At 35.6% G+C, this 20,216-nt stretch overlaps 1 protein-coding gene across 1 annotated transcript; it reads right to left on the reverse strand.

The window, feature by feature from the left end:
- Nucleotides 1-12,568: 12,568 nt before the first annotated feature.
- On the reverse strand, nucleotides 12,569-13,368 carry LOC129515397 (proteasome subunit alpha type-1-like). The gene has a single exon (XM_055334297.1). It carries the CDS (start codon nucleotides 13,366-13,368, stop codon nucleotides 12,577-12,579), a length of 792 nt encoding a protein of 263 aa, XP_055190272.1. The 3' UTR covers nucleotides 12,569-12,576.
- Between the last annotated feature and the right edge of the window lie 6,848 nt (nucleotides 13,369-20,216).

Consider the following 20,216-nt stretch of genomic DNA (forward strand, 5'->3'; position numbering starts at 1 on the left):
AGAGGCTAATTTTGTATCTGTGTATCCTGTGGCAAGTCACATTAAATTGGGGTGATATACTTTTCAGTTTACAATGAAAATAAATGAATACCTTGCCTCTAGTCCTTGCTAGCTAGACTTATATAATCATACTCTCTTACCTTTCCAAACTCATCTTATGCTCCTGACTCCTACTTCAACCTGTGTGCTATCATGTAATGCAGTTTAATGCTCTGAGAACATTCCATGGTTTTAATAAGTAGTTGTGCCTTTAATACAACTTGTTATTCTACCTGGGTTAGCTTTCCTCTCTTGTCTTTTTTTTTTTTTAAGATTTTATTTACTTATTCATGAGAGACAGAGAGAGAGAGGCAGAGACATAGGCAGAGGGAGAAGTAGGCTCTTCACAGGGAGCCCGATGTAGGACTTGATCCCAAGACCCGGATCACAACCTGAGCCAAAGACAGACGCTCAATCGCTGAGCCACCCAGGTGTCCCCTTCTCTTGCCTTCCTGATAAAGTCAATCACCATTTCAAATACTAGTTCAGTATGAGGACTTTTCAGCAGAGTTCTCCATGTTCTTATATAACTTTATTCATGCCTCTACTATAGAATTTAATATACTAAATTGCTGTTAATTTATATGAAAATTCTGAATACCTGGGAATATTCCTCTTTCTAAAGTACTCTGTTCTAATATCTGATATGAGTACATCAAACCCAAAGAAGAGAGTATCAAAGGTCACCAATTGATGAAAGGGTATAGACATCAATGAGCTTAGAGGAAAGAATAAGAGTATCAGCTTTTTGAATTTGGGACCAATAACACCCTCCAAGCCACATCTAATAACTACCTATCAAAGGTAATCCTTATCCTTCCTCCCAAAGCTAGAAGTTAATTTTGCCTCTTCTTGAACTTTATAAAAATGGAATCATATAGAGTTAGTTTTGTACAATGTCTAAAACAAATGATCTTCATTGTTGTTTTATTTTTCATAATTATTTATTACTGTTCTATAGTATTCTATGATCTTAATATAGTACAATGTATCTATAATTGATAGGTTCTCAGGTCTTTCTCAGATTGGGGAAATTAGAATACTAGTTCTAAATAAGCCTTGTGGTAAACATACATACACATTGTATCACGTGAAAGTGCTAGTCATGGTACACAGTCACAGAATTGCCATGCATACAACAGCAACACTGAAGACCTAGGTACCTAATATGGCTTATTTAAAAAAAGATTGACAAGAATACATTTTTCCTCAGTGGTTGATTATACATAGTCATAGATATTTATTTTTATCTTCTTTTTTTCAACTAAGTTTTTTGGTTTTTTGTTTTGTTTTATTTTTAAAGTGGGCTCCACACCCAGAATGGAGCCCAGTATTGGACTTGAATTTATGACCTTAATATCAAGGCTTGAGCCAAGATCAGAGAGTTGGACACTTAACTGAGCCACCCAGGTGCCCCCTTTTAACTAAGTTTTAAATTTAAATTCCAATATAGTTAACATATAGTTTCTGGTGTGCAATATATATATGGTGTGATTTACCAATTCTATACATTACTCAGTGCTCATCATGATAGGTATATTCTTAATCTTTTTCACCTATTTCACCCATCCTCCATCTTACCTTCCCTCTGGTAACCTTCAGCTTGTTCTCTATAGTTAAGAGTCAGCTTTTTGCTTTTCTTTTTTTCTTTGTTCATATATTCTGTCTTAAATTCCACATGAGTGAAATCATACAGCATTTGTCTTTCACTGACTGGCTTACTTCATTTAGCATTATACTTTCTAGATCTATCTATGTTATTGTAAATGGCAAGATATAGTTCATTTTTATAACTGGATAATATTCCAGTGTGTGTGTGTGTGTGTGTGTGTGTATATATAATCTATTATTTATCCTTTCATCTGTCCCTGGGCAATTGGGCTGCTTCTATAATCTGGCTACTGTAAATAATGCTGCAAAAAGCATATGAGTTCATATTATCTTTCCACTTAGTGTTTTCATATTCTTGGGTAAATACCCCATGGTGGAATCACTGGATCATATGGTAATTCTATTTTTAACTTTCATGAGGAACCTCCATGCTGTTTTCCACAGAGGCTGTACCAGTTCACATTCCTGCCAACAGTGCAGGAGGGCTCCTTTTTCTCCACATCCTCACTAACACTTATTTCTGGTGTTTTTGATTTTAGCCATTCTGACAGGTGTGAAGCAATATCTCATTGTGGTTTTCATTTGCATTTCCCTGATGATGAATGATGTTGGCATTTTTTCATGTGTCTGTTGGACATTCATATGTCTTTTTTTGAAGAAATGTCTGTTAATGTCTTCCGTCCATTTTTAATTAGATTGTTTGGTTTTTGGGTGTTGAGTTGTATAAGTTCTTTATATATTTGGATACTAATCCTTTATCAGATATGTCATTTGTGGGATGCCTGGGTGGCTCAGTGGTTGAGTGTCTGCCTCCAGCTCGGGCGTGATCCCGGGACCTGGGATCGAGTTCCACATCTGGCTCCTTGCAGGAAGCCTGCTTCTGCCTCCACCTGTGTCTCTGCCTCTCTCTCTCTCTCTCTCACTCACTCTCTCTCTCTCTTTCTGTCTCTCATGAACAAATATAATCTTTTTTAAAAATATGTCATTTGCAAATATCTATGTTGTCTTTTAGTTTTGATAATTATTTACTTCACTGTCCAGAAGCTTTTTATTTTGATGTAGTCCTAGTAATTTAATTTAGATTTAGCTTCCCTTGCCTCAAGACATATATCCAGAAGGATGTCGCAATGGCTGATGTCAAAGAGGTTGCTTCCTGTGTTCTCCTCTGGGATTTTTATGGTTTCAGGTCTCACATTTAGATCTTTAATCCATTTTCAGTTTATTTTTGTGTATGGTGTAAGAAAGTGGTCCACTTTTATTATTTTGCATGTAGCTGTCTAGTTTTCCCAACACTATTTGTTGAAGAGACTGTCTTCTTTCCCATTTGAGTGGGATACTTTTATGATAAACATGATATTAATTGCTTTGCTGTGTTGTATGAGAGAAGCGGGTGTTCTCTCCACTGCATCTTGTTAAGATTTTTTTTTTAAGATTTATTTTAATAGTAATTAGTAGTGTTCAGTTTCCAAAACCAAATGCTGAAATTCTATTCATGACCACTCAGGATAAAAAAGCCAATCTAAAGCTCAAGATTTGGAATAAAAAGGCACCAAATGGGATGATTAACAAGTAGATATTTAAAAAATATATAGATAGGAAGGATGCTGGGATGATACTGTAAAATAGTTGATGTTAAGTTAAACAAATACCACTATTTAGTTTGAGTAAGAAAATATTAAAGAAAACCTTACCTTATCAGATTAATTTGATAGTTACATGCAGGATAAATTATAAGGAAGAGCTAAAGGCAGTTAGAAAACTTCTAAACCGGGGATCCCTGGGTGGCGCAGTGGTTTAGCGCCGGTCTTTGGCCCAGGGTGCGATCCTGGAGACCCGGATCGAATCCCACGTCAGGCTCCCGGTGCATGGAGCCTGCTCCTCCCTCTGCCTTTGTCTCTGCCTCTCTCTCTCTCTCTCTGTGACTGTCATAAATTAAAAAAAAAAAAAAAGAAGAAAACTTCTAAACCATTTAAAACATGTTTCTAAGGTTTTATTTATTTATTCATGAAAGACACAGAGAGAGGCAGAGACATAGGCAGAGAGAGAAGCAGGATCCCAGGACCCTAGGATCACCACTCAAGCAAATGGCAGATGTTCAACCACTGAGCCACCCAGGTGCCCCTAAAGCATTTAAAATTAGTGGTTACTCAGAGCAGAAGAGAATGGAAATAGTGTGTCTGTATGACTTTGTGTATTGTGAGTAAATAAAGCTAACAGATGCAACAATGTGAAGGAAGAATTCACAAGTCATTACTACAGAGTATAGGTTGCAATGGAGAAGAACACAACAAAAATTATATTTGATACTGGGTAATGGCAAAGCACATAAATCAGACGTTCAGGAGGTGTTCCATTTCACAGGGAGAGTGAACTGGTTTTAGATGCACTGAATTTCATCTGTTCTTGACATCTCGAAATGAAATTAACAACCAAAAGAGAATTGTGGCCCTTCAAATGCAGACTGAGATAGCAACAGGAATAAGTAATGAGAATAATGGAGACTCTCAAGACACCCTACTTAATTTTAAATAAAATTTAAAATGATTGAAAAATAATTTCACAGATGTTCAAAGTGTGTTCTTCCCTTGAGACTGATTTGTAGACTCACTGGCTTAATCACATTACATGTTGAGCTAGTTAATATATAAACAGCATTCCAGCAAGAATTCAAAGCTTTCTTGCTTAAACTCCTAGCAAATAATTGCCAGAATGCAATTAGAGCTTATACTATTGAACTTTGAAGACTGAAGCCAGAAATGTGTAAATGTGTTTAGTTTAAATTTACCCATAGGATGTCAGTACTAGGCAGATGATTTAATTCTTTCTAAACTAGCTTAATATTACTTTCACTTTTCTATATCCTATATTTATGTCTAAGGCTAATTTTACAGAAATATGTATATAAAATGAAACATTTATTTTTATAACTTTCTGTTAATCTTTACTCTTCTAAACTTCTTACTAGTTCACATAATTATCTTTGTATAGGCTCTAATGATATACTTACAATTCAAATATATTTCCATATGAGTTATTAGTACTGTTTTTGTATACAAAATAGATATTTCATTTTAGCATCCTAACCAAAATAATGACTACAGTGACAGATTACTTTTCTTAAGCATGGATTTTAAATTATTAAATTCTTCAGTATTAATATCTTAAAATTTTACATCTGAACTTTAAAAAAAAAAAGATTTGTTTATTTTAGAGACAGAGCACACATAAGTGAGATGGGTAGTGGGGAAGGGAGAATCTCAAGTGGACACCGTGCTGAGCACAGAGCCTGATGCGGAGCTTCATCGCATAGCCCTGAGATCAGGACCTGAGCCAAAACCAAGAGTCAGATACTCAACCGACTGTATCACCCAAGCACCCCAAATTTTTATGTTAATTTTGTATTTAGCCAAAAAGAGGAATATGAATTTGACTAAAAACAAGTAAAACATTAACTACATCTCAAAACATTCCATTCATATGCAACTACAGTAGGCTTTAAAGATTTCCAAAAGATATTAATCCAATTTTTATATTTATATTAACAAAAAGTATATCACAGAAATATAAATAAAAATATTACTATACACAAAAGATCTAAATTAATTAATGTTCTATTTCAAAATTTTCTGATGAATATTTATTTATTTATTTATTTATTTATTTATAAAAATATCTTATTTATTTATTCATGAGAGACACAGAGAAAGAGAGAGAGGCAGAGACATAGGCAGAGGGAGAAGCAGTCTCCATGCAGGGAGCCCAATGTGGGACTCGATTCTGGGACTCCAGGACCACGCCCTGGGCCAAAGGCAGGCGCTAAACCGCTGAGCCATCCAGGGAGTATCTCTGATGAACACTTAAAGGAACAGAATGGAATTCTAATTATTAAAGTACAAACTAAAAAAGATAGTACAAAATGAACTTAATATAAACATATAGGAAATATATTTAAATTAAATAAATTTTTTTTGAAAAAGGATATGTATAAATATTAAAATAAAGGGGTTATGAGACAATATTTCAGAAAAAAGATATCATTCTACTCTAAATTAGCATTATAAAATTGCTAATTAAATACTTCATTTTATTTTATTTATTACTGTTACATTTACATAATTATGAAATGTAAAATCATCTGGGCTTTCTTTTTTTTCAATAATCAACAAATGTTTATTGAATATCATGAACAAATATTTATTGAATATCATGAACTTAGTCAATGACAGGTGATCTTGGATACAAAAATGATAAACCCTCGATGTTTATAATTTAGTCCATAGAAAGATGTAAGAGAAAATTAAGAATGAAATATACTTTTCTGTTTTTTCTATATTGTACCTAACTTAATGTCTTTTAAGAAAGAGGTTTAGGTTATATAAAAAGATGTGAAAAAAGTGAAAGTATAACTATTCCTGCATTGCACTAAAAGGTTGTATAAGTTTTCTAAGCCGTATAACAAAAAAAAAACACAAATTTAGTGGCTTAACACAATATACATTTGTCATCTCATTTTCCTTGGGTCACAAATCCAGGAACAGCTTAACTGGTACCTCTGCTCAGTTTCACAAGACTGACATCAAGATATTTATCTGGACTGGGTTATCATCTAGAGTTTGGGGTACTTTTCTTCATGCTTTAGCAGAAATCAGTTCTTTTTGGTGACAAGACTGAGGTCTTCAGCTCCCACAATTGCCCCTCCCGAGGTAGTTCACCACAGTGATATTTGCTTCTTTAAGGCTGGCAGGAGAGCATTTTTCCAGCTTTGACTATTCTTTCAGATAATTCTTGGACCCCATCTTCCCAAAATATCCCTTTTGAATATCTAAAAATCAACTCAGTGGGACTTTATTTACAGTAGTTTCCCCTCATCTGTGGTCCTGCTTTCCAAAGTATCAGGTATCTATCTGGAAGCAGATGATCCCCTTCTGATTAATCATGAGAAAGTCATTGTATCCTAATGCAACATCATAATGCCTGCATCATTCACCTCATTTCATCTCACCATGTAAGTATTTTATCATCTCACATCACCATGAGAAGAAAGGTGAGTACAGTACAATAAGATATTTTGAGAGAGACCACCTTCACATAACTTTATAACTGTTCTATTTTATTAGAACAAGATTGTTATATTGTTATAACTGTTCTATTTTATTAGTCATTATTAGTTGCTTACTGTGCCAATTAATAAGTTAAACTTTATCACTGGCATATATGTGCAGGAAAATACATAGTATATACAGGGCTGGGTATTACCTGCAGTCTCAAGCATTCACTGGGAATCTTGGAACATATCTCCGGCAGATAAGGGGGGGACTCAGCTACATCTGCAAAATGCTTTGACTTTTGCTATGTCTTGTCATTTAGAAGAAAATCACATCTTCTGTTCACACTCGGGGGAAGGGATTACACAAAAATGTGGATAATTGAGGACAGAAAATCAGCAATTGGGACACTTGGGTAGCTCAGTGGTTGAGCGTCTGCCTTTGGCTCAGGTTGTGATCCCGGGGTCTTGGGACCAAGTCCCACAACGGGCTCGCTACAGGGAGCCTGCTTCTCCCTCTACCCATATCTCTGCCTTTCTCTGCGTGTGTCTCATGAATAAATAAATAAAATCTTAAAAAAGAAAGAAAATCAACAATTTATTTTAGAATTCTCCTAACCATTATAGCAATAGGAATAAGTGCGAAATTTAGATGTTCCAATCAGAGAACTGAAATAAACATGTTTAAACCATGAGTTTTATATTAAATTTCATCCTGAATGATTTATAATTTCAATAATGGTGATTGTACAATGAGGATTAAGAAGAAAACTGTAAGCTATAAATATCTCAGAAACTCAAGCTATATTATGATTTTCAATTTTTAAATTGCATTATTTGAATATTATGATTTTAAAGTCCTGTTTATCACATAAGCAAAACCTAACTTACATGTTTTTGCATTTTCTAACGGGCATTATTTATAGACTCATTCACTTATTCAACAAACATCCTATCTGAAGGATGCCTGAAAATGTATCAAATTCTTAAAAGCAAATATTCCAATATAAGGAGACTAAAGTCCAGCCCCTAAGGGATTCATAATCTAGTACCTATATACTATATAAACACACAATCATATTTCAGTGGAGTAAGCACTAGAGGGTTACTCAAGTCTGGTATAAAGGGGATGGTATGGAAAAGTAAGGTTTCCTTTATCTTGAAGAAACACTCTTTGGATATTGAAAATATATAAAAATTAATACATATAAAGAAACATATATGCACATATATTCTGTAGAAGAAAGGTGAATTTACTTAATATATTATTGTAAAGTTAGGGAATAGTCCCTAAGAACACCCTCACTTCTGATAATAATTGCAAGTCTGGGAGATGTCAAGACCCCTTCAGTTTTGTGATAGTAAATTTTTTTGGCAACAATAGATGAAATTTGCAGAATATTGCCAACCAGGGAAGCTTACATGATCAGGTTTTATTTCAAAAAATGATTATGACTACCACGTGGAGGATGGCAGCAAAAATCTAAGTCTAGAAGTATGAATAAAAGCCAGGGAGAACATAAGAGTCTGAACTAACAACATAGTGCGGTTAGAGAAACACTGATAAACTTCAGATATGTATATTTAGTAAAGTCATTTAAAAAGAATCATAGGAGTAAAGGATGAGGAAGTAGGAGGAGAAGTCACAAATGAAGACAAGATTATGGGGCTGGCATGTTGCAGGGGTTGCAGATGACAGCACATGATGTAGATCAGCTGCAAACTATTTCTAACTCTTCTTTTCCACTTCTCATTCTAGAGTCTGAAAAGTCAAATGCTAATTTTTACACTCCATGATTCACTATATTTAGTTCTCCATCTTATGAATATGTCAGACTTGAGGGCAACATAATAAGATAAAAAAACAGTATTTTAATAGATCTGTGACCTTTATTGAATAATAATTGTTTATTTTATTTTATTTTAATTGTTTTAAATTTATGAGTTACACAGTGATGTATATATTAATAGTTCAATGAACTTACATGGAGTAGAAATAAAATACTGACCTAGTTCATTGACCTTCATAGTTTTGAGGTTATGTGATCTAAACAGCTAAAATTGCTTATAAATATTAAGAATATTACAAAGTTTTAAATGGAATGTTATGGTGGAAAAGGGAAGCTTCAACATCTTAAGAGAGAAGTATTATGAGAAAACACTCTTTGGATATCGGAAAGATATATATATATATATATATATATTTTTTTTTTTTTTCCTAAGTGTCTTTGAATTAAAAATAACTTACATTTTTTAGGGCTTACTATTTATAAGGCCATGGCATTGCTATGGAGTCACGTTACTTTAAGTCTTTTAATCCTTTCAATAAGAAATTAAACTGATACTATAATTATCTCCATTTTAAAGTTGAAGAAATTAATCATAGCCAACAAAGGTTAATCTTACAATTAGTTTGGGGGCAGTTCTGGTACAAGAATCTAAGTCTCTCAGACTCTAAGCCTACAGTCTTAACTTCTAGTTTGCTGCCTTCCAAACCAGCATGCATTTATTCAATAGGTAGGTTTACTAGATTTAGCAAATAAAAATACAGAACATCCAACGAAATTTGAACTTCAGATAAACAGTGAATAATGAATAATTTATAGTATAAGTATCTCCCATGCTAATACTTAGGATACACTTAATAGCCTTCCTCCCAAAATTGTTTATCTAAAATACAATTCAACTGGAATTTTCTATTTTTTCTGCTAACCCTACAAAATAGACTATACTTTTATAGTCAAGGCCTAGAGATCTGATCATGAATACCTGCACCTGAAAGAGAGTTCAGAGAAACCAAAGTCTGTGGGAGATCACAGATCATTTCTCAGCAAGCAGAGTTTCAAATGACTCGGCCATTTATTGTGTCTCATAAATAAGAGAAAACTACACAAAATAATTATTTGAAGGGGGCATGTTTTGTATTCCACTAGACAATGTGCTGTGGTACAATGCATGGTGAGAGCAGTAGTGGTTCTAAAGTCTTTAGTGGATTATATGTGTTTAGTCTTGGGGATCTTCTGGTTGCCTGTCTTGAGTAATTCTATTTTGTTTAGTGCTTATTTTTTTACTTCGGTGTTCTAGTCTTTTACTTTAAAGTTGCAGTATTATGTATTAATGAATCGAGAGTCAAGTTAAATTAAAAAGCTATTTAATTAATTCCTCAACACCATATTTTCACCATTCAGCAAAAAAATGAAAAATATCAATTTTCTCCCTTATATCTTAGGTTATTACATATGTCTAAGAATTGTGGAGGAAGAATACTGGTTAATATGCTAAATTGCTTTCTCCCTTGCTTTGTCTCTCTTGAGACTTTTTAATCTACTTTAATATATCTACACACCAACTTGCTACTCTCCCAATTAACCATTCATTACCTAATTATCTCCTCCAGCTGAGAATTCCACTTCTTTAGAATAATTTTCCCCTTGTTATCATTCTTGTAACAGTATTATTTGTACTCTTTACTGCGTGATTTCTAGTAATTTGAATTACATTCAAATAATTCAGCTAATTTATAGCAGGAATTTTTCAGTTTTTAGATTTTTGTTATTGCAATTGGTATGAAACAAATATACTCCCATTGTAAAGAAGTTTTTTTTTTTTTTTAAGTCTACATCAAATAGCCATACTGGTGTCCACACTAACTCTCCCATTATAAAGGATAACTATTTTCAAGCAATGGAAACAAGCAGCACAAGGCTCTGGTACCCTTACAAAAGGAAACTCAAGAATCTGAGTTATTGGGATCCCTGGGTGGTGCAGCGGTTTGGCGCCTGCCTTTGGCCCAGGGCGCGATTCTGGAGACCCCGGATCGAATCCCACGTCGGGCTCCTGGTGCGTGGAGCCTGCTTCTCCCTCTGCCTATGTCTCTGCCTCTCTCTCTCTCTCTGTGTGTGTGTGTGACTATCATAAAAAAAAAAAAAAAAGAATCTGAGTTATTCCCAGCTATGTATCTGTGGATAATTTCCCACTCAACCACAGCTCAGAACTGGGACTCTATTTAATAGAGAATGAAATAAAAAAAAAAAAACTGAGGAGAGAGTAATTAGTTTGAGGTAGGTTGAAGTGGGTGGAATCTGTGGGGTGAATCATAAGAGAGAGCAGCACTTTGCAAAACGGGAGTTCCATAGGTCAGGTTAAAACCCCTGTCTGTGTACAAGGGCTAAAAAATACACAAAATGAGACCCTCAAGTCTTAACAAATAACAGCCTCTGCAGGGGTGAATAGCAACGGAGCAGTGCTGGTTGGTCATGGGGGAAGTTGTAAAAAAGCAGTGTCTGGGGATATCCTGCCCCACCATTAGAGAGAGAGCTCTCATTAACATATAGCTGAGATGCCAGAAAGGCCTCAGAGTAAGAATCACACCCTAACAAAGGTGAAACCCAAGTCTGAAGAAAATTCTTAGAGGTTATGAAATTTAAGTATTGCTGAGTCGCAGTAGGAAACACCTCCGGCTTCCCTTGGTCCACATCAACAAGGTACGAAAACAAGTCTAAATAAATTCAAAGGATCCATCAATGACTAAACTGCCAGCTTAAACAAACAAAAAAAGTAGAAAAAGGTAACTGAATTCTGCATTTCTACAAGATAGTATCCACAATATCCAGTATTTAATAGAAAACAAGAACAAAAAACAAAACAACTATTATTAATAAGAGCCAAGATGATTCAGTGGGGAAAGAATAGTCTCTTCAACAAATAACGGTGGGCAGCCTGGGTGGCTCAGCGGTTTAGTGCCGCCTTCAGCCCAGGGCCTGATCCTGGAGACCTGGGATCCAGTCTCATGTCAAGCATGGGTCATTACTTTCCATCAAAAGAAACCATGCACCCTTCAGCAGTTAGTCTGTTTTGCTCCATTAATCCACTTTTATTCTCTGCAGATTTTCCTATTCTACACATTTAATACAAATAAAAGCATACAATTCACGTCTTTCATGATTAGCTTTTTTCATTCAGCACAGTCTTTTTAAGGTTCATCCATGTTGTAGTATCAATACTTCATTTGTTATAGGCGTGCTTACAAAAAGGAGATATTCTTTTTTTTTTTAAGGATTTTATTTATTTATTCATGAAAGAGAGAGAGAAAGGCAGAGACACAGGCAGAGGAAGAAGCAGGTTCCATGCAGAGAGCCCGACGTGGGACTCGATCCTGGCTCTCCAGGATCAGACCCTGAGCTGCAGGCAGCGCTAAACCACTGAGGCACCCAGGGATCCCCAAAAAGAGATATTCTTTATTTTGCCAAATAAATTTATTAAATATACCCCAAACCCCCATTATATACATCTTAATTTTACAAAGACATTTTCACACACACACACACACAATTAGAGCATAATCTGTAATAAGGGGTTCCTAAAATTTCCTTAAACTTAGCTCCATGAAAAACAGCATTTCGTACTGTGGGCCACTAAAAACTTCCGGTGACATTGGGAAAACTTATGGCCATTCACACTCTGTGGGGTTCCCCTTTCTTCACCTGTAAACGACAAGCTGCACTAGATGACTCATCGCTTTTTCCATTCAGCCATCCAGGCACCCCTCAAAATCATATTTCTTTTTTTTTTTTTCACAGGCAGGTGAAACAATTTTATTTCACAGTTGTCTTTAAAACCACAAAGACACTATGTTCTTCATATAAAAACATTATACTATAAACTATACTTTCTAGAAAATGATTATATAGACCCTCTCAAAGAAAAATGCACACATTATATGGTTCAGACAAGTTATTTGGGAAAAACACATCTGGGCCGATTCCTAAAACATACCAGGAGACCACGTTGCATCTTTTGGTGCAAAGTATAGATTACTGTCACCAGTAAGGGCTCCTGCATTCTTACATATTTGATAATACACATGTAGACTGGTTTGTGACTTAATGCTCCATTGGTTCATCAGCCTTTTCTGCAGGTTCATCAGCAGGTTGAGCAGGCTGTGCCTTTCTCTGTGGTCTTTCTTCAAGACCTTCCAGGAACGGAGATACATCATCATCATCATAAACCGTAAACTCCAAGTCTTTACCAACAATTCCAATGGAAACATTCTTTGTAGTTAGGTCCTGTTCTGCAGGAAGTGTCTCTCGTAAGGCACGCAGACCATGTTTAACCAGTTCATTCAAACTGCACTCCATAAACCCAGACATATGTCTCTCCAAGTAAGTACGAGCTGATTGAGAACGGGCTCCAATGGACATGGCTCTACAGTCAAAATAGTTGGCAGATGGACAGGTTTGGAAAATGTGAGGGCCCATATCATCATAACCAGCAATAAGCAGTCCAACACCATATGGTCTCCGGCCATACCGTTGTGTTGGTATCTGGGTCTTGCTTCCAATTAGAGATACAAGACGAGACACAGCAAGAGGTCTGTCAAATACAAATCTGGAATCCAAACACTCCTGGTGCATAAAATTACATAACAGTCTCGCATCAGCAGTAAGTCCCGCAATTGAGATACCAATATGGTTATCAACATGAAGAATTTTCTTCTGATGAGCTGCAAGCCCTGACTGTGCTCTCTTCAATGCAACCAACACTGCATGGGTTTTTGATTTCAGACCAACTGTGGCTGAACCTTGTTTGGCAGCTTCCATTGCATATGCAATTTGATGAATCCTGCCCTGAGGGCTCCAAACAGTGACGTCACTGTCATACTGGTTGGGAAACATGGTTTCCCATGGGTCTGGGAAACCCAGACGTGGGTCTGGCTGCGGCCTCCAGCAGAGGTGGCGGCTTCGTATAAATCATATTTCTGATAAGAAACTTGTATCCAGAATGTATAAAGAATTCTTACCACTTAATAAAAAGACGGATCACTCCTTTAAAAAACAAACAAAGGCTCCAAATAGATATTTCTCAAAACATCTCAAAAAGGCCAGCAAGAACAACAACAACAAAAAAGATGCTCAACATCATTAGCCAGCAAATGCAAACCCAAACCACAGTGAGATACAATTTCACATCCACTAGGATGGCCATGATTTAAAAAAAATAATAATAATAAAATAAAAAAAAATAAAAAAAATAAAAAAAAAAAGATGGATAACAAGTGAAGATACGGAGAAGTCGAAACCCTCACACATTGCGGGTAGAAATGTACAATAATGCAGTATCTTTGGCAAAAAGTTTGGCCATTTCTCAAAAATTAAACGTGGAATTATCTTGACCTCGCAATACCACTCCTAGCAATGTACCTAAGAGAAATAAAGTGGAGGTTCAGAGAAACTTACACAGGAAGGCTCATAAATACAACAATTACGAATAACCTTCGCAAAGCAGAAACAACCAAATGTCCACGAACGGAAAAATAAAGAAAATACCGAGAAGAGAGTATCGAGCACCTGCGGAAAGCACACCTGCTCTCAAAAAGGATGCGGGACGAGGCCTCGCGCTTGCGCATCCGGGGCCCCTGAACGGGAGCGGGATCTCGCGGGATCTCAGGCAAGTGTCGAGTTACCCACAAGGCTGTGCTCTCGGGACCGGAAGCGCCGCCGGGACCTGCCGCCGGGCCCCGCCCGGACGCGGTGAGGTGGGCGAGGTGTGATGGCCGGCGTGGCGTGAAGGGACGGTCAGCAGTCCGAGGACAAGAGGTCCGCCCTTTCATGGAGTTCGTGGGGGCACTGAGGGTGCATTCTGCGATCAGTTCTGCCCCGAAACTGCCCGCAGCCCGGCCCGGCCCGGCCCTCGCTTGCAGTGCGGCACCTGTCATCTTAGGGTTTTGCCGACGTCTCGTCTCGTCTCGTCTCGTCTCGTCCTTCTGGTGGCCTCGCGTGTGTCCGCGCCGCTTGGCTCCCTCGGGATGTCTGCTGACGAGCCGGCACAGCAGGCTGGTCTCCAAGGTAAATCCCCCCAACCTTAGCGCGGGACCGCCGTGCAGGTGCCTGGTTCCCAGGTTATCCTTGCCCACCACCTGCCTGGCTGTCGAACCCTTCCAAATGCCACCCCCTTTGAGAAGCCCGGCCCTAAAACACTACGACGTACCCACCCGTCTCTGAGCCCACACGCCCGTCCGCCTTTTTCCTTTTGAACTTTCTTTTGCGACCTCAGCCTAGTCCACTGTTTGGAATTTAACGCAACTAGTAAATGTGAATTTACTGATGAAAGACTATGACGCTGTAGATTGGTTAAAAGCCATAATGCTGAGCCTAGTGCCAGGCACGTAATGGGTGTATTAAAAAAACACATTGTTTTTTTTTTTAATTTAAAACAATTAAATCTAACAATTAAAAAAAAACACAATTTAAAAATACGTAAATGGAAAAAGGGAGGAGTCATCTAGTGCAGCTTGTGGTTTACAGGTGAGGAAAGGGGAACCCCACAGGGTGTGAATGGCCGCAAGTTTTCCAAATGTCACCGGAAGTTTTTAGTGGCCCACGGTATGGAAATGCTGTTTTTCATGGAGCAAAGTTTAAAGAATTCTTAGGAAAGCCCTTATTGTGGATTATGCTCTATTTTTATTTATTTATTTATTTATTTATTTATTTATTTATTTATTTATTTATTTATTTTTTACGTGTGTGAAAATGTCCTTATAAAATTAAGATGTACATAATAGGGGCTTGGGGTGTATTTAAGAACTTCATTTGGCAAAATAAAGAATATCTCCTTTAGTAAGCACCCCCATAACAAATGAAGTATTGATACTACAACATTGGATGGACCTCAAGAATACTAAGCTGAATGAAAAAAAGCTAGTCATAAAAGGCGTGTGTTGTATGGTTCTATTTGTATTAAATGTATAGAATAGGGAAATCTGCAGAGAATAAAAGTGGATTAATGGAGGAAAACAGACTAACTGCTGAAGGGTGCATGGTTTCTTTTGATGAGAAGTGATGAAAATATTCTTAAATTGATCATGGTGATGGCATAACTCTGTAAGTGTACTAAAAACCAAAAACAGTTGTCCTGTTCACTTTAAATAAATGGTTTAATTATATTGTATATTAAATTTAACTCAGTAAAGCTGTTACCCTCCCATCAATGATATTACAAAGAAGCAAAAGAATCCATGTAATCCCTAGACAGGGAAAAGCAGTTAATAAACAACAATCTGAAATGGTACAGAGATAAGACTACACATTTAAAGCATCCATTTTAAGTAACTCAATTAAACGAAAAAAAAATGTCTGGATTAATTATAAGTGCTAATCTCATCAGATAGAAACAATAATATTCAATAGAAAATAAATTCTGGAATTAACTAAAATTATAGAAGAAAGCGCCAGCAGATTGAGGACAATTATCAGTTATCAATTTGAAGAACACAAGGGTAATGAAGAAAAATGAACAGTTTTAGAGACCTGAGTAGGAAAATACCACATAACACATCAGGACAGAGAAAACATTTTGGAAAAAAAAAAAAGTTAAAACTTTAAAATTCTATGAAAATTACATTTGGGTTACAGCAGCTGAGCAAGCCACAAGAGGCATAAATATAATCACCAGGCACATTGAGGAAAGTTAGTCAAACCGTAGAAAATCAATTAAAATCTTAAAACCAACCATAAGGAAAACAAAATTTTGTACAGGCAAACAATGGTAAGAATTATTACTGACTTTTCATCAATAACAGTAGAGCCAGAAATAACCAATGATATGCTTAACACACTGATGAATTTATAATATGTAGAGGTAAAAGATAAGACAACAATAACAAAAAGATATGAGATATTAAATAGAGTACTGTTTAAGTTGATTATATTCGCAAACATGAAAGTGGGAATTTGAAAATAAGGCTATGATATGAGGGAGAGAATATAAACTATTTGTGTGAAGATGACTAAGAATCTTAGAGATTTAATTCTTGGACAGAGTTCTAGTATTATGCGAGGCATTGTGTAGGAAGTACAGACTACATCAGTGAACAAGATAGGCTTTGTCCTTGTTGTAAGTAGAGACAAAAGCAGAAGGCCATACATAGTGAAGAATCTTGTAAGGAAAACAATTATACTGATGTTTGATTAAATAGAGTTGACATAAGTAATACGGAATATTACAGTGCAGAATTTGATAACGATTGTGTGGAGAGTTATTTTTGATAGTGATACAAAGCAAGAGGATGTTCTATAAAATTTAGCAAATTTTTCCATAATGATGTTTATATTTTGTTTTATCCCCAATTTATAGTGAGCTTCTTTGAGGCAGTGACAATCGTATTCACCTTTGGATCTGTTTGCTGTACCTAGCCCTGTGTCTGACACAGCACAGAGTACACCTTCAAAGATCATGTTGTTTTTTGGGACTCCTGGGTGACTCAGCGGTTGAGCATCTGTCTGTGGCTCAGGGCGTGATCCCAGAGTTCCAGGATTGAGTCCCACAGCAGCCTCCCCGCGAGGTGCCTGCTCCTCCCTCTCTTATATCTCTGCCTTCTCTCTGTGTCTCTCATGAAGAAATAAATAAAATCTAAAAAAAAAAAAAAAATCATGATGTTTTCAATAAGAGAAGTAAATTCCATAATACAATAACTCATAGACAGGTTATGGCCTTATGTCAGCTCTTAAATGATAGGGAAGTTAATATTATCTGGATGGAGAATAACGTCCAGGTATATTTTCAAGATACCCAGTTTTGAGGTGAAACCTAGAAACATCATACTTTCTATAGTCCTGGTTCTTAAATGTCCTTTCATGTTAATAACTTTAAGTATTAGGAGAAATTTGATCTCCTAGCATTCAGGAAACTTGATGGTGTTTCTTTGTGAAGAATAGATATTCTTTTTCTTATTTAGCTCAATTTTAATTATTAAGTAACAGTGAATGATATTTAATTTTTCAAAACATGAGAACTAGATGCCTGATTATTGTTTTATGTGTTTTCATTTGGCTACCTTAGCTATATATTTATAATATATAATACTATTTTTTTAAAGATTTTATTTATTTATTCATGAGAGACACACACAGAGAGAGAGAGAGAGGCAGAGGCATAGGCAGAGGGAGGAGCAGGCTCCATGCAGGGATCCCAACATGGGACTCGATCCCAGGACTCCAGGATCACACCCTGAGCCAAAGGCAGATGCTCAACCGCTGAGCCACCCAGGTGTCCCTAAGAGTCCAACTTTTTATGTAATTATATTCTATTTTATTTTATAATGTAGTATAGAGAATAATATAAGGTATATATTACCATACTACTTTTAATTACGCATTCCTTAAATTACCATTGTTTTATAAGATTCTTTTTTCCCCATTGGTCTTTTGAAATTAGATGTTTGGAAGAAAAACAATTTTCATCTCAAAGTTCTCTGTTTCAGATGATTGGCTATTTCTATAGCATAAAGTGATATCAGTAAATTTTTCTGATTCCAATAACTAATTTTAACTAATAAACATAATTTATTTTATTATGTTAACATAGTTAATTTTGGGGTTTTTTGGAACTGTCAGTAGAAAGAAAGGGATTTGTTCAAAAATTTTTTAAATGTTTAAATTGAATCTGTTAACACAACTAGCAAACATATGGCAAAGCAAAATGTTTACATTTCAGCAAAATTCTTTCCTCTTTTCAAATCTTAGCAATGAAATACAGTGTTTAGTTACATAATAGAAAAGTGATTGCCATACATTTGACTGAAAAGTAAATGAATGGCTGGAGGCATTGATATTATATAAAACCAAATCTTTCACATCTGGATTATTTAAATTTATAACAATCAAGTTAGTAGTTTTAATTACTAATCCATAGGCAATAAATCTGTCATATATCCACTAATTTATATAACAGTATTTGTAGAGTCTTTACGATTATACTAGATAATAAAAACTCAAAAGTAAAACAATCCTTGCTCTAAAAATATTTTTATAATTTGGTCTGAAGAATATTCTTTTAAAGAAAGAAAATAATAAAATATGGTAACTGCAGCAGTCGGGTTGTGTGGTGTAAGCTCAAAATAGGTATGGTTTCCTAAATTCATATATTTATAACCAGCAGTGTTGTGTAGTTTGTAATCTGAGGATGGTTGAGAGTTACAGAGATGGCATCAGTATTTTGATTTGGGGCGGTCAAAAGAGTTTAGAAATATCTCTTGATACATAATCATAAAGAATATACATCTCCAGGGATACATCAATCTGAGTGTACATCAATATGAATCATGAAAGAAAAATAATATATTCTATCTATGATGTGATTTCTAACTAAATTGTTTTCTTTTTTGCAAATCTCAAAATTATGAAAAGAAAGCCACATCTTGGTTAGGGTTTATTAGAGAAAACTCATTAGATGTTAACCTTCCTGAAGGTAGAAGCCATGTCTAAACATTCTCTGTCAGGTATCAATAAACTTTTTCCTAAAGGACTTGGTAGTTAATATTTTTGACTTTGTGGGCCATATGTTGTCTATTGCAGCTATTCACTCCTGCCATTGACCAAAAGCAACTGTAGACAAATGAACAAATTGGTGTGTCTGGATTTGGCCCAGTGGCAAGCCAGATTTGATCCACTGACTAACTTTTCCACCTCTATTTGTGTATTCCCACAGCTAGCACTGTGATTGTATTGTGCAATATCACTAAAACATTAGTTTTTCAACTAATAATGAAAAATTAAAAGAAACTTAAAGAAAATAGACACTATAAATCATTGGATTTGCTTCCTGGTGTATTTTCTGGTAAAATTATGTTCTTTAAATAAAAATTAGTAGAGGGATAAAAAAACAGTAAAGTAAAATTGTTTTAGAACAGCCTATCCCAAAAAGTGTCCTATGATCATTTATTCTGCAGAATGCTTAATTAGACATTTTGTCAAAAGGTGGTCCATGTTAAATTCAGTTTAATGAATGTCTCATACTAAACAAAGGTTAAGGTTAGAGGTTAGAGCTTTTGTCAAAATATTCACTGTAATATGGAAGAAATTATGTACTGTGGCATCTAAGAGAGGCCTGGATTACTATAAATGATTGCTCATACCTGTTTTAATGCTACTTACAATTTCCAAAATCTTCTATATAGAAAAAACAGCAAGGATGATATGATATATATGGATAGTTTGGGGCTGCCTTATGTCAGTTAGTTTAAAGCTCATTGATTGATTTATGTACAATCATAAATAATCACTTGAAAGATGGAAAGGAAACACAGTCAGTTGTCTACAAAAGTGTGGTTACTTCTAAAATTATATGTGCACATACCAAATGTTTGATCAAGGAACAAAATACCTATTACATTACTTCTTTTGTCAACAATGAGAATATTTTAACTGGTATTTGCTTTGGGTAGTAGACTATTATGCCATCTTTTTATTGGAAAATAAAATACGTAAATTCTTAATAGTTCATTAAAACATAGCTTCTTTATAATATTTTTAAAAAGTGTTTAGAAGAAGAACATTGGAATATATTTTAGAAAATACATTAAAATTTCTAGTAGTTAAGCAAAACGTGAATCCTCTTTTTAAGCTTGGCATGCATTGTGTGTAAGAGATAAGCTTTGGGGCAGGCCTGGTGGCTCAGCGATTTAGCGCCGCCTTCAGCCCAGGGCGTGATCCTGGAGACCCAGGATTGAGTCCCACGTCAGGCTCCC

The sequence above is a fragment of the Nyctereutes procyonoides genome, unplaced genomic scaffold (assembly GCF_905146905.1).
Source record: "Nyctereutes procyonoides isolate TBG_1078 unplaced genomic scaffold, NYPRO_anot_genome, whole genome shotgun sequence".
Classification (NCBI taxonomy): Eukaryota; Metazoa; Chordata; class Mammalia; order Carnivora; family Canidae; genus Nyctereutes; species Nyctereutes procyonoides.